General features: G+C 29.6%; 2 protein-coding genes across 3 annotated transcripts; one reads left to right on the forward strand and one right to left on the reverse strand.

The window, feature by feature from the left end:
* LOC109350664 lies at positions 3,347–5,472 on the forward strand. Its single transcript, XM_019591906.1, has 2 exons — positions 3,347–3,793; positions 5,247–5,472. Exons 1-2 carry the CDS (start codon positions 3,398–3,400, stop codon positions 5,403–5,405), a joined length of 555 nt encoding a protein of 184 aa, XP_019447451.1. The 5' UTR covers positions 3,347–3,397; the 3' UTR covers positions 5,406–5,472.
* On the reverse strand, positions 10,403–13,165 carry LOC109350665 (beta-1,4-mannosyl-glycoprotein 4-beta-N-acetylglucosaminyltransferase-like). 2 transcript variants are annotated; one of them, XM_019591908.1, is made up of 2 exons: positions 12,777–13,165; positions 10,403–11,741 (listed from the first exon to the last, which is right to left on the reverse strand). In XM_019591908.1, exons 1-2 carry the CDS (start codon positions 12,837–12,839, stop codon positions 10,644–10,646), a joined length of 1,161 nt encoding a protein of 386 aa, XP_019447453.1. In that variant the 5' UTR covers positions 12,840–13,165; the 3' UTR covers positions 10,403–10,643. The 2 variants fall into 2 exon arrangements, with proteins under 2 accessions (XP_019447453.1, XP_019447452.1); XM_019591907.1 differs by having other exon boundaries at positions 10,403–11,744.

The raw sequence follows: 15,323 nt of genomic DNA on the forward strand, positions 1-15,323 counted from the left end.
GTTAATAGCTAATAAGTTTTTCTCAATATCTAATTGTTATAGTAATATCTAATAATAACTTTGTCTCCTTGGATATGATGAAAAACTTAAAATTATTGCATCTTTATTATTTTACTATTGAAATGTTTGATAATTGGTAATGAATTTTTATGTAAAGGTTACCTTTATGACAAATATTCTTTACAATATTATATTAGGTATTAATATTATTTGAAATTTATTGATGAAAACCGAGTCAACCGGTTCAACCAATAACTCACCGGTCCGACCACTGACTCATTAACCCGATAGCCTGACCGAGTCGATGACCGGTCCGAGTTTAATAACACTGAATGAATGGGACAAGTCCAACACTATACCATTCAAATTTATTGTCATCCCCACAGATCATATTAAAACAAAGCTTATATTTGTTAAAATAGGTCATGTTAAGCCAACCAATATGATTTGCATAACAATTTTGGTATCTACCTCTAAAAAGGGCCAACAATTAAATCTCAATGTTGTTGGACTTATAAATATAACATTCCTCTTTAAAAATCACTTGATAATATTTATACTTTCACTTATTTATTTATTTTTTTTGTTGATGATAGAAAGAGAGACCTGGTTATAAAAGAAATTTTATAAATCTTATCTAGACTTATTAATACTCCACTGTCCTACAAAGATAGGAAAATTTGAGGAAAAAATTAATTAGAGAACACATTTTTAATGATTCACATTTATTATTGCACAATTTATAAATAATAATTAATATATTTAATCATGTTCAATTTTCAACTTTGATACAATTATTTCCCATCTATAAGGGATATAGGAAGAAATATTTTTAATGAGATCTATTTAAAGACATACGAGTGAGTCTCATAAAATAAGAATAATCTTATAGTGTAATATATATTATTATTATTAATGTAAAAGTTTATACATAATTAATATATTATTTATCATTATTTGTATTATTTTTAAAAATAGTAAATATGATTAAACATGAGTTGTGAATAGTATACGATAATATATAAAACTCATACACTACATGCATACATTTTTTTCTTAGTTATGTGAATTTCGGTTTGTAGTATCTCAATTCTTTTACTCCATCTCTCTCTTATTATAATTATTTTTTGTTGAGTTTTTCTTTGAAAATACAAATTGTTTTAGGATATTTTTAAAATGTGGATTTAATATTTATATACCGACAATATAAGTGTTAAAATGCACTGTCAGCAAAATTATTCATCATTAATATGTTAATTATCATTGACTCCCAAATAAAAGTAATATAAATCAATAGTGGATGATGTGTTGTTATTGTAAAAAACTTTAAACTGACGTCACATATATTTTAAATTCTTAAAATATTATTTAATTTTCCGTTTCGCTATATATTTATTCAGCTTTAAAAGAATCACTCTTCTTTTAAACAAATTTGCTTTGTTTCCACGATCGCTATTACTTATATTTAGTCTATTCTTTGGTGGACAAGAATTAAATGACATGAAGTTTTAAATCAAGTGAAACATTAATATAAAGTTTTAAGGGGAATATAAATAGTTAATTCAATTAGAGAGAAGAACTAATTGAGTTGATAAACTTTTAAACGAGCATAATATAATAAAGTTATTAAAAATTCAACTTTATTGTTACTAACTAATTTTAATTACTTTTCTTAATCATATAGAATTAGAAGAAGTGAATTATAATAAGGGACTACGGCGTTGCTAATAAATTATCTCAAAGCAATTAAATACATAGTTTTTTTGTACTGCCAGTGATATTCGCTCATCTTTTTTAGTAAGGAACTAATAACTTTCGGGTACACAATTGCCCCTCCCAATATATGTCGCTCTCAGAAATCGAACCATCAACCTTGGGGATCAGCGTCATATTGACATTAAATACACTAGCTTACTATAATTAATCTTGTATTCTTATAGTATTCACATTAAAATAAGAATATTCTTCATTTATTTGGTAATGTGAAATTCTTATTTATTAAGAATATTTCTTTCACAATAAGATTTTTATGTTTATTCTTATAAAAAAAATTGGGTCTCAATAGTAGAAGGATGAGTAAGAAACAATTTGTTATTATAAAATATAAAAACGTAAGAGTTACCTTAAGTACTAAATCAATATGGAAAGACTAAGTGATTCGTAGCATATGTTTAAAATTTTGAATAGAGTGTGAAATCTAAATAAAAATATGATATTTATTTTGTTTTTGGCTATTACTTATATTTACTCCACAAGACATTGAAATTTTTTCATTATCTATCCTTGGATGAACCAAAAATAAAATGACATGATTTTTTTTGGTTATAAATATCAAATTTTTAATTAAGTAAAACATTAATATGGAATTTTAAGGGGAATATAAAAAGTTAATTTGATTAGAGAGAGAAGAACTAATTGAGTTGATAAACTTTCAAATGAGCATAATATAATAAAATTATTAAAAATTCAACTTTATAGTAGGACATTGCTAAGAATTTATCTCAAAGCTATTAAACACACCAGCTAACTATAACTAATCTCCATCCTCCATTCTTATATTATTCTCATTAAAATAAGAATATTTTTTATTCATTTGCTAATGTGATATTCTTATTTTTAACAATATTTATTTAGCAAAGAGTTTACTTATGTTATTAGAAAATATTAAAAAATGTAAGTAGATTGTGAGACCTAAATAAAAATAAAAATGATATTTATGATGATAAATAAAAACTAAATGTCATTCTTAATTTATTAGTGTGTATAATAAATTATAAAATAATTTAAGAGATTCAAATAAAAATGATATTGATATTATAAAATGTAGATGCTCTAACGCTATTAATCAGATAATATATTATTCAAATATTTTCTCATTGTGTCATAAAAGTTAGCTTAAAAAAGAAAACTCAAAAGTCATAGTAATCAATTGAAGTCAAAATCATGGGTTCACTTTCTAGCATTTTGTCACTTATGTCTAGGTCACTCATGTAATTGCCTAAAGATTCAAATAAAAAGTTGTAAGACTTTTTTTTTAAGCTTCAAACAAATATTATTTATTTCTTCTAACAAATATCGTTCATAAGAATCGAACTTTTGATCTCAGGATTCAATGTGACCTTACATTATTAGACCAATACCTAATACTTTATTTGTTGTATATAGCAATTTTGATATTTAAAAAATCTAAAATTTTCTAGAAATATAAAATGTTAGTTTCTATTTTGAAGAATTTTTACATTTAATGTCACATTAATACACATAATTGAAGAAACAAAGTAGCATGTCTCTAATTAAAATGAATTTACTCATTTATTTCAATATTTAATATCAACTAACAGAAACATACACGAATAGTGAAAAAAATCTCAAATTTCAAATCTCATTTTTTTCCGCCATGGATTCCGCCGCAACAACCTCTCACTACGAAGACCAATGGGAGCTCCGAAACGACGACGGATTCGTCTACAAGCTCAAGAAGCGCCGTATCGACCCTTCTGCTTCACAGCCACCACCGCCTTCGACTGACGCCGGAGGTGCCGCGGCGGCGGAGGAGGAAGCGGTGTTACGGCGGAGAGAACGCAAGAAGAGGAATCTCTTGAAGCTAAAAGCGAAGTATGAAAGTGAGATCCTTCAGTGGGACAATTTGTCGAACAGTTTGTGTGCAATGGAAGAGCGTGCTATAGAGCTTCAACAGGAGCGAGAGGTAATGCATTCGCTTGCTTCTTCTTCGGAAGTGGAGAAGGCGGTGGATCGGGTTGGTGAGACGTTGCTCGATGAGCTTCTTTCGCAGGTAACTGGAATTTGGAGAGTTGTTAATTTGTGGTTGTGTTGTTTTAACCTTAGTGGGGTTTAGGTAAATGTAAAAAAGTAGGAGAATTTGAAATTGGGTTTTTGGATTTGTGTTGTTAGAGTTGCAGAAGATGTGAAAGACACATTTTTTTAGTAAACACAGTAGTTACATAATTCATTCATTTACCTATGTGCAACTGAATCCGTTGTACCTGTAACAGGTTTGTCATAAAAAAGTGTCTCATGAACCGCATACTAGGTAACTATGTAAATACCAAAGTTTGTCACTACATAAAATGCGTCTCTTAGTTTAGTTTCCAAGAAATGAAAAATCTTAACTTGGTACATGGCAATCTCAAATAACTAGTCAAAATACTCCTGATAAGGACCAATGTATTACTGAAACTCGTCTTGAGAAACACTAGTTTAACAGGCATTATTGTCAGAAACTCAACAAAAATGTTAGGTCTGCGGATATTTTTTTGAGGAAAATGATTTGAATGATGGTACCAGTGGCGCTGATGAGTTGATAATATCTTTTTTTTCCCTACTCAAAATGGATACAATCTCAATTTGACCAATTGTTGATCTGTTTGTAAGGTCTTGAATTAAAACAGTCCCTGAAGATTTTGAAGGCATGCAAAATTGCAAATGAGAGTGTATCTAAAACAGTGCCCCTATCATTATTTCTTTTCAGCACGTTTTCTGAAGCCTCTAATTGAAGTAACTTGTTTTCATCTGGTATTCACTTGGGGAAGTAACCCACTTGTTGAATATTTGCATCAATAAGTTTACACTGTTTGACGTTCCCACTATAAGTGATTCTCACCTTGGTTTGTTATATATGAAACTTGCTTAAATTAGTTTGTTGTTTGGTTAAAAGCGGCATTATAGGTGTAGATGTATTCTCTAGAAATGCTGAATCCCGTGGCCTTAAAATGGTCATGAATCAATGCTGCTTTCATTCTTACATCTTTAATTCTGTATATTATGTAATGCTGAAAATCTAGATACTGTACCTTGATTACCTTCACATGGTGCTCATAACATTATTCAGTTAATATTCTAGCTCTTACTTTCAATCAGATTTTATCAGGATACTTCTTTATAAGCTTACTTTCCTAATTTAGTGCTTAAGAGAGTCAGTCCGAGGCATAGTTTTTGAAATAAGTTACAGTAGGAATGATACAAAAATCAAGAATGTTGCTTAGCTATGTTCTTCTGAAACTATGAAAATCTCCAAGTTCAGTGAAGGAAAATTGCAAATTGTTTTGCTCAGCACTTTAGCTTATAAACTACCATATGCAGTTATCCATATTTGATACTTTTTCCGCTCTTGTAGTCTTGTAACGACATCCTTCGCTTATTTACATGCTTCTTAGTAAAAAATACCTATGATAAGAGGCTTGAGGCAAACATGCTCTATCTAATTTTGAAATGTCTCAATCATTCAGGTGGAAGGCCAGGAAGCAATAATTCATGATTGTTCAAATATATGTGATGTAGCAGAAGCATTGTGCCTTAAAAAAGAAGAACAATTTAAGCAATCATTGTTTAATCTTCCAGTCTGGGCTTCACCGCGTGAGCTCATGAAATCTCTATGTGATGATTGAACAAGTTTCTTCCTCTACTCAATTATTATTCTATCGGTTACGAATGTGTAGTTTATCCAGGAGGTCTTCCGCTGTTTGACTACTTGTTTAGTAACGATCTTCACCAGTTTCATCAATTGTAAAGTAGGCTCACCCTTTTGCTGATTGGTAAATATCTTTTGACTGATTGTATTTGTAATGCAATTGGAATGATCATCTGTTTAACGAATGGATAGAGGTTATGAACTCCTCAAAATGGTAGGAACTGGTAAAGACCGTGTTCAAAATTGTTAAATGAAGCAAAAAGTTTGAAGTTTGTACTGTATATTATGTTATTAGTATGTAGTTTATTAACTTGTTGAATCCAATGCATTGCCTTTCTTTTGAGAATGATAATGCGTTCCATTTTTGTTCAAGTTTCGGACAATCGGAGCACAGCCGAGCTATGCTTCAAGATATGATGTTATGAATACATTGAAGGACAATCCAAAAATGGTTTTGGATCCTACGAATGTGTATGGCATAAACAGCTCATTCCTCCCACAAACTTGTAACTTGTAAGAGTTTAATTCATGTGGCACCAAAAACAGATCAGCATAAGATGTTAAGAAATCAAATAGCATTCATTACTGGTTGTTAATTACTTAAAAATGATAGTATTTACTGTATTGTTGTTCCTTCTTCAAGATAGCACTTGCAGTATTGTTCAATATAGTTTCAAATTCTAATTCCTTAAGATATTTATAAATAAACCAACTCTGATTTTTGACAGTTCAGATGTTGCAGATATACATGTCTGGTAGCAAAAGAAGAAAAAAGATGTTGAAGTAATCAAAGATGAGTTCATAGTTTCTACCTTCTAGCTTGGCTTTCTGCTTCTGGTTTATTAGTTTATCTCCATCCTTCATTGTTTTCTTTTTATTGGGTAAAGCTTATTAATTAGAGTAATACAATAGTTTTCTCCTCAAAAAAAATGAGAATGAGTTATTCCTTCCATTTCAAGAAATGCTTTAACTTATTAATACTCCAATTGCATGAGGACCAATCACACAAATTTATAAAACTAGATATTTAACTCATGTGATGCACAGATTATGATTAATGTAAAATTGTAAACTGTAAAAAAGTTAAATCTCATAACCTCTATCCACTTATTACTAAAGCTCGGTTTGAGAATAGCATTTAATTTATATGAGTGGGATCCACTTACTCGAAGAGTAAGTTTTTTAACTTACTCTACATCCTAGCCATCAATTCTAGGGATATCTAATGATTTAGATCTATTCACTAATTTAAACTATTGGATTTTCCTAAAATTGATGGAACTTGCTCTTAGAGTGAGTGGATCCCTCCCTTTATATATACCATTATACCAAAAGCCAATTAATTTTCATAAAAACCTGATGGTTATAGAGGAGATTGATGTTAGCAGATTTTAGAAGGATTTTCCTACAACAACTTGATGTCAGCAGAGTTTTTTTTTCCCATACGGAGGGCGTGTGATTGTCCCTTTAATAAGTGTTACTTACAAAAATTGAATCTTAGACCTTTTGACCTATCTTGGAATCTAATGGGACCTTATATCTTACATTTTAGGTTCATTTATAACAAAAGTTTGTTTTTGGTTATCAGAATTCTCATAATTAAGTCATATTCAAAATGCATGACAGAATGCTTAGGCCAGTTATTCAACTTTCCTATCTTGTTAGTTCAAGCAAAAGTTTACAACTAAAGTGTGAGGTTTGATCAAACAATTCTGGCTTATTAAAAAACCAGTTCTAGAATTTTTTTAATGTTTAGTAAAGCTTTAAACAAATACTAGAATCTAAAACGAGTGTTGGTTCAAGTGGTATATGGTTGATTCCCCTTAAGTAAGGTTTCGGGTTCGAGTCTTGTGGATGGAAAAAATATCCGCTGAATGTAGGACCAAAAAAATACTAAATTCTAAATAAATTAAATTACAACTGTTTTGAATATAAACAAATTGAACTATTTTTATAGTTTCTAATAGTGCTTTTAATCTAAACAATTTCTCATATATGACATGTTGAATAATATATGTAATTATTTATATGTTTTTCTATTAAATCGAAATAATTAAATGCATTTTAACTAATTTCCTTAATATTTGTAAAAATATTTAAATTTGTGTCGTCTCAAGTTCATTTCTTGCTCATTCCTATTTAATATAATCAAACTAAAATTTTCATAATCCAAAATGATCCAATCTCTTCTTTGATTAAGATTTTAAATAAAAGCCATTTGTAAATCCTATCAATGATTAGTCTAGTGAAACTGAAGTTCATAACATTGGTTCCATACTTTTATTGTTGTTTAATCTAATAATGGATGATTTTTCATTTTTTTTGATTACGCAACAAAAAAGTGTTGTTCATTATGTGAAATGACAAGGGTTAGAACGGACAATAGAGGAAACTTAACAACATGTGTTTTCATTTTTAGCTCGAGGACCAATTTTGTTCCAACGGCAACATATTAGGTAGAGAGATATAGGGTGGATGCAAGATGTAAAACACTCCAAATTGGAAAATGTCTCGTATTAGGTTAAACCGATTTAAACGGTTAAACCGTTTAGTTTGACTGAATGATTTTATACATAATTAATAATTTTTATCTATAAATATTTAATTATATATAAATGTAAATTTTTATATAATTAATAGTCATGTATAATTACATTGAAATAAGGTCTCTTCATTTTTTTTTTTGGATTGGACTAAAACAAAATATTAGAGTAGTGTTCCATTTTTTCTTTAATTTTTAAGTAAATCGTCTGGTCTACATCCCGTGTTAATCCGATTTAACCAGGTTTAATACGTTCGGATCAGAATTTCCCCGGTCAAAACGGTCCAACCCTCACTCAATTAAAACGGTAAACTAGAGTCGTTTTCAAGTCCCACCAGCAGTTAAACCGGTCGGACCATCCAGTACGTTTCGGTTCTCACAACACTGATTTAAAATATGTTATTTAATGATTAATACGCAGACGAGAAATCAATGTTATATGTGACCACAACTATCTTGTTATAATGTACACTAATTATAAACATTAATTAAAAATACACAATAAGTAGGTAGTTGCTAACACTCACTGCCAACATATAGAGCATATTCGCATTTGGCTCTAGACATTTTGAACATTAATCAGGTTTGTCAATTTATTTTGGTATGGTGTTATTCAGAGAAATCCAACCATTCCATATAAGGAAAATTTTGAAACTCTTCTACCTTGAATAATATGGTAAATGGAAATTTTTAAATCTTCACAATTCTTACCAGTTATCGTGTCCACGGTAAACGCTAGGTAGTCAAGTGTGGAACGAATAACTGCTGAAAGTATCTAAATAGTAAGCCCACCCCAAGATAAGTGCTCTCCTATTCCGACTTCCCCAGAGTCTCCAGTAGCACAGCCGAGTCAACAATGAGTTCTTTGCCCCTGCGGGGATGGAGCGAAAGAAGTTTTGAGAATTCAAGAAAAGGTCACGGCGAGAGGAGCCGTTTCTCATTTATTTTTTAACATTCCGTCCTTTTTAGGATTTTGAATACATAATATAAGCAACATAATTATTTTATGATACCATATTTACTGCATAAATTTCGTGTGCAAAAAAGAATACACTATAGATATAAGATAGCAGTTGGTTCGTTATAATATGTTTAATATCTATGCATTGACAGTGTAAAACTTTTTATATTATTGTATATCATCTATTATTGATCTATATTATTTTTGTTTGAGAGTCAATAATAATTAACAAATTAATGATGAATAATTTACGTAAAAACAAAACACTTACACTATCATTGTATATATATTAAATCCTAATAGATAACAATAAGATACGATTTTGCGTTAATACGATACGGTTCGATGTTTCTATCTCAAAAAACCATATCTTAATTTTTCAAAACGTTTAATATAAGTCCAATTTGAAATCAGTATCAAATGGGTTAAGTAATAGGGATGAAATTTTTTGTAAGTGATACAAATTTAAACTCACTTTCTTAGATTTGCTTCTTATTTCAAGAATTATACCAACATTACTTAACATTTATATTACAATAATTAGACTTACATTTTCTATAGACGATGATGTTAAAATTACACTGATCTTCCAAAAAAAGTGAATATAATTTTTGAAACAATAGACGTATGAAATGTAAATTCAACTAAACTTCAATTAACTTTCTTCCAAATATAAAGTAGGAATCTTAATTCCATGGTTGTAATTGTTATGCAACCGTGATATGTTAACTGAAACAGTAAAAATTGCTAATTATTTTTAATACCTTGTCCCAAAGTTTTATCAAGTAGGATTGAATATACACACTTTTATTTAGTGCACAAGGTAAAAACCAGAGGCCTATTGTACTTTGAATTGAGTATGATTTAAATTGTTGCAATTTTTATAAGTCATAAAATTCTCGTGCACCAGGTCACCCATCGAAAAAATTACACTCATATCTCAAACTCTCAGGTAACTAGTTAAGTGTGGAACAACTCCTCCGATGTGGTTGGAACAATTTTGATTAAGAGCATATATTTTATCGAATAATATATGTCATTTTATTTGCTATGAACTATGATTGGTTAAAAAGATGCATTTAGATTAAAAATATAACTATTGACTATTATAACCAATCATAGTTTATGGCCCATCGAGTAATATATAATATGGGACAGATGTAATTCTATTTTGATTGTAAAGAGCAACTTAAAACCTTTGAAAAAAATGTACATAAAATAATAATAATAAAATAAAAGTAGAGAAGCAATTAAAATATGATTTAATATGTATATACTATCAGAGCAAATATTTTTTATATTGCCAACAAATCATCCACCATTGATTTATTACTCACCGCTGACTCTCAAATAAAAATAATATAAATCAATTGTGGATGATGCGCTAACAGATTGAAAAACTTTACATACAGATTTTAAACTCGTTAAAATAAAGACGAGTTAGAAATTATATGTATAACTTGGTCCAATATAATCAAAATTCCCAGTACAAAAGCTTGGGAAATGTCATATTCTAACATTATCCAAGTTAAGGTCTATACATATAAATACCCCAAAGAGAAATTGCAAAATACTATTTCCCTCAAAAGATCTCACTTAGGAACCTCACATGTAATTGAATATTCAGATCAAATCTTCAAATAGCATCAAACTTTTCTCAATATCCTCTCTAAAAAATGACCTACACTCATGCTATATATGCATCTTCAAAGTTAGTCACTTTTTCTTTTGCAGTTACCAGGCAACAAGAATCTGTATCTATCTGCATTGTTCAATAAATATGCGGGAAGATGTACTGCCGAATAAGAATGCGGAATAGGTCCCATCTTCCCTATGATCTCCTTAAATGTATACTCCTCCGGGAGCATGTCGAATAAGTCAGCTCCTTTGCATATCACATCCTGAATCCTATCCGGGTTCAAGTAATGAGCGAACCGGATCCGGTCATTATGGCTGTAAGCTTTCATCTTAAATATGAAGTCGCTGATATAACGGAAACAGAAGCTACAATGCCAACCAGCATCGGATAACAATACATCGGACTGTCTGTAGTGTGCGTACCTTGTCTTGCCTGTTTGATACCTATGCATTGATGCTCTCCAACTTTCGGTGTCCTGAAAGAACTCGAAAGAGTATAAGTAGTTCCTCAATTGAAGATGGAGAACCGGAGGAATGTCATCACACCATCTCAAGAGATTAATCGTGTGAGCACTAGGAATCTCGTCAACATCAGACATTATCAAGAGATCATCATCTTCTATGCCTGCTATCCTCAGAAGCTGGTCAAGGGCCACTCTTTGATACGCCTCTTCGACGAAAGGGTTTTCGTCTTTCTTAAATCTTCCTCCGATCAAACCATACGTCAGTCGGGACTCAACAAACTTGAAGTTATCCCTATTGCTTGCATAAAACAATGGTTTGACGATTCCTGTAAATGTCGAGTTTGATTCTAGGAGCACATATTGCGTCACATAAGGATACATTTCGTTCCAGCGAATTGTAAGCAGGTCAACTTCGTTGTTAAACAAAACAGCGTCAAAGACTCGCCTTGGTGATTCACGGATTTCCCACCCATGTAGTTTGCAGAGAGTCTCCATTGACACATTCTCATGATAATAGTGAGGGATTTCGTGAAACGGCTTCGGGGGAGATTCCCAGAGTGGTCTCAGAAAGTAGGTGATTTTCTGGCCGTGCACGTAGAGACCGAAGATGCTCATAGGAACAACTATGAATATAAATATAAAAGTCTTGAAGTCCAATCCTTGCAAAATACATTTGATTCTTGATATGCTCAATGCTGCATGAGTTCCCTGCTACATAGAAAACACAAAAATCTCTAAGCTAAATTGGTGATAAAAATCTCACATGATTGAATGCAACTGGGCGACCCAGTACACCAGACTTCCACTTAGTAGGATCTGGTGAGGGTAGATGTGCACAGCCTTGGCCTCGCAAGCGAAGAGGCTGTTTCCGGGATTTGAAGTCGTGACCTCATTGTCACTAAAATTATAAAACTGACTACAAATAAGGACATAAAATTATAAAACACACAAACTCTACTAACAGGTAAATCACATAGGAAAATAAGATTCAACAACACTTCACAACTATACATTTGACAAAGATATTAGATGCAAATAGTTCCACAACTATACCCTTACATTATTTTCACAATCTTAATATGAAAATTTGAATAGGAGAAATCTATAAAATTGAATTCAGATTGGTAGATATACACAGTAAAAGCTTTAAAACAACAACAATTCTGCAAAACATACAAGAATATATACATAAACAATGGGAAACAAAAGGTTTTGTCAAACTCTGGAAGTTCATATCTATAATTCAAATGACACAAGAAAATCAATACTTCAAACCTAAGAGGTATCAAAAACAGAAAAAAAAAAACCACAATACAATGAAAGGATGGCATAACAATAGAATCATAAAACCATAACTGTAAGTTCAAAACAATAACAGAAAAATTAATCATATTTTCTGACATCTCTTAAATAAACACATACAAAATAGGAGAATGGAGGAGAAAAGGGGGAAGATTGTTTTCATCTTAACTCCATCCAAAATCAGATAAAAAAATTATATAAAAAAACCCACCAAGAGAAGCATTGAAAAACAATCAACAAAATTAAACTGAATGATGAAAATGAGTAAATTTACACAGAATAAAAAGGAACCAAAAAAATTCTACAACCCAAGTTCGCAATTTGCATTGATAACATCATAAGCAAAAAAATGACAATTTGTTTTTGACAAAACGGACAGAAATTAAACAAAACAAAAACCCAATTGAACAAAACAAAAAAATGCAAAAAAAAAAAACATACCTGGCCACAAACATCATTGCATATATCATCAGTCTTTTTGGAATTGTAATACCCCTCAGACATTGTGAAGAACCCAAAAAAACAGAGATGTATGCAAGTTTATATTTTTTTAATTGGGTATATGAATAATAAAAATAATATCAACCCCTTTTATTCAAACAAATAGAAGAAGAAGAAAGAAAGGTGGAAAACCCAACAAAGGTAAGAACTTTGATATCTCTGTGCTTATGGATTGGGTTTCACAACGTTGAGGGTGGTAACATCAATTATAACAATTTATGTTTGGTTTTTTGGTTCTGTCACCAGATAGATACCACCCTGTTCTTCTTCTTCTTCTAAATATTAGAGATTATGGGATATTTTTTTCGTTTTATGTGATGCACGTTTTGGTGAAAAAGAATGAATCCTTATTAAATATATATACTCAAATTTAAAATATTATTATTTAGAGTTGAATCCATATTAAGGATAGAGAAGAAAAAAGACTTATATTTACATCATAGAATAAAATATATGCTATTATTTCCTTCCGCTATTAAACTCTGTTATATTTAATTATTTTATACAAAAAAAATATTTTTACAATTTAATAAAGTAGTATATATATTATGTTTTTATTGACCATAAGAGATAAAATATCTCCTGATATGAAGAGTATTTTATTCTCTTTAGATTATCTGTTATTTATATTTAATTATTTGAGTATAATAATTTTTATATTGATTAGCGTGTTGACATGCACTGTCGTGCCTGTCAACCCGCTTTCCTATCGTTTGTAATGTATAGTTTGTATTTTATAAATTCAAATATAATTTTTTGCGCTAAATTTACGGTTGAATTTATTCAATTGGTCTAATATTCAATTTTTTAAATACACTTTTAAAATAAGAAGATAATAAGGATAAAATAAGAAAATAATATTATATGGTTTTTTGGTAGAAATAAAAAAGAACAAAATAGTAAAACACAAATTACACCATGATAAGTGGTTTGTGTTTTCCCTTTATTAATAGTATAGATATAGAAGTATAGATTAATAGTATATTATATTCTTTAAGATGCTGTTATTGTGTATTTTATAATTGTGTAATGAAATAAAGAAAAAGTAAAGTTGTGTTTGAAAACTATGGAGTAAACCTTTCTGATAGATGAGATTTATTGAAAAAAGTATCATTTATCCATACAAAACTTATTATTTCTTTTTTCTATGTACAAAAGTTTTTGAAATATGAAAATGTCATTTATGGAGACAAAAAATTTGTTTCCTTTTTCTTAAATTGATTCTATAAATATTTTATCACTTTTCTCTTGTTATTACAAGTGTTGTCATTATAGTTATTATGTTTCTTTTAATAACTAAATTTATTATTATAAATTAAAGTTAAAATATAGATAAAAGTTGTATAAATATGACTAAAATTTTGATAAATAAAATTTATAAGTTTATTATTAGTGATAATAATAGATTTGAAAGTAAATATTTATTGATTGTTTGTTTAAATTTTTTATACTTATACAATTAGTACACATTTAACACTTAAATTCATGTATGTTATTTTAATTTATTATTATAAATTAATGTTAAAATATAGTTATTAAACTCCCTATTTAGTTTTAGATATATACTATCCTTTCTCTATATGCTTCACACAATCCTTTTTATAAACATTTTATTATGTTTCCTAAGAAGCATTTATTATTTTTTCTATCTATTTGCTCATATTAAAAGTTTTGTCTATCTCAATTTTTTATTGATATCATTTATACTATTAACTGATTAACAATATTTTTTGGTACTACTAATAGTATATTTTTACTTTTTTTGATAAGTAACTAATCCCTTTTAGATTCGTGGTTGTCTATTCCAATAAATGTACTCATAAGAGAATTATGTTTAGTGTCTTGAGAGGCAACACCCATATTCTTATTTTATAATATTGAATATTTAATTTTTATATATTTCATTCTAGAGAATTATATCATATTTTTTGTATTGACTATAAATAATATTATGATTTATATAATAGCAAAATATGAAAATGAATTATGTTATTACTAAAACATTACATTAAAAATTGCATTGGCAGTTTGATATTTCTTATGTATGTATCTTCATCTAACTTCCATTAATATTTTTTTACTGGGTATGAAAATATTATAATAATAATTAATTAGAAGAACAAAATAGGTAAGGTTAAATTATACCACGTAGGTAGGATGGCAAAATGGGCTTGGCCTGACGGGCCAGCCCGTTCGGATAGGTGTTTTTAGCGTGCCGGGTTGGGGTTTTAGCCCAAAAGCCCGTATTCAACCTGTTTTGGAAGCCCGTTTTTTAGACGGGCCATGGAGGGCTGGGCCGGCGGGCCAACATTAAGATTAAAGTTCATTTGTCTATCATGTTGCTCATTGCAATTAAGATTAAACTTTTACAATTTTAACTTATGTTTGGATGCTTAAGCATATAATTCTTCTTTCTCTTTGTAAAATGAACATTTAATATCTCATTATGTACTTATCTATTATCTTCACTCTTATCCAATTATTGTA

Source organism: Lupinus angustifolius, chromosome LG06 (assembly GCF_001865875.1).
Source record: "Lupinus angustifolius cultivar Tanjil chromosome LG06, LupAngTanjil_v1.0, whole genome shotgun sequence".
NCBI lineage: Eukaryota > Viridiplantae > Streptophyta > Magnoliopsida > Fabales > Fabaceae > Lupinus > Lupinus angustifolius.

What these genes read in the sequence shown, in the direction of transcription:
- LOC109350664 (XM_019591906.1), top strand. Translation starts at nt 3,398, where the DNA reads ATGGATTCCGCCGCAACAACCTCTCACTACGAAGACCAATGGGAGCTC. An exon ending in TCGATGAGCTTCTTTCGCAG is followed by an intron (nt 3,794 to 5,246) that starts GTAACTGGAATT and finishes TCAATCATTCAG; the next exon opens with GTGGAAGGCCAGGAAGCAAT.
- LOC109350665 (XM_019591907.1), bottom strand. Translation starts at nt 12,839, where the DNA reads ATGTCTGAGGGGTATTACAATTCCAAAAAGACTGATGATATATGCAAT. An exon ending in GCAATGATGTTTGTGGCCAG is followed by an intron (nt 11,745 to 12,776) that starts GTATGTTTTTTT and finishes TTTTCTATGTAG; the next exon opens with CAGGGAACTCATGCAGCATT.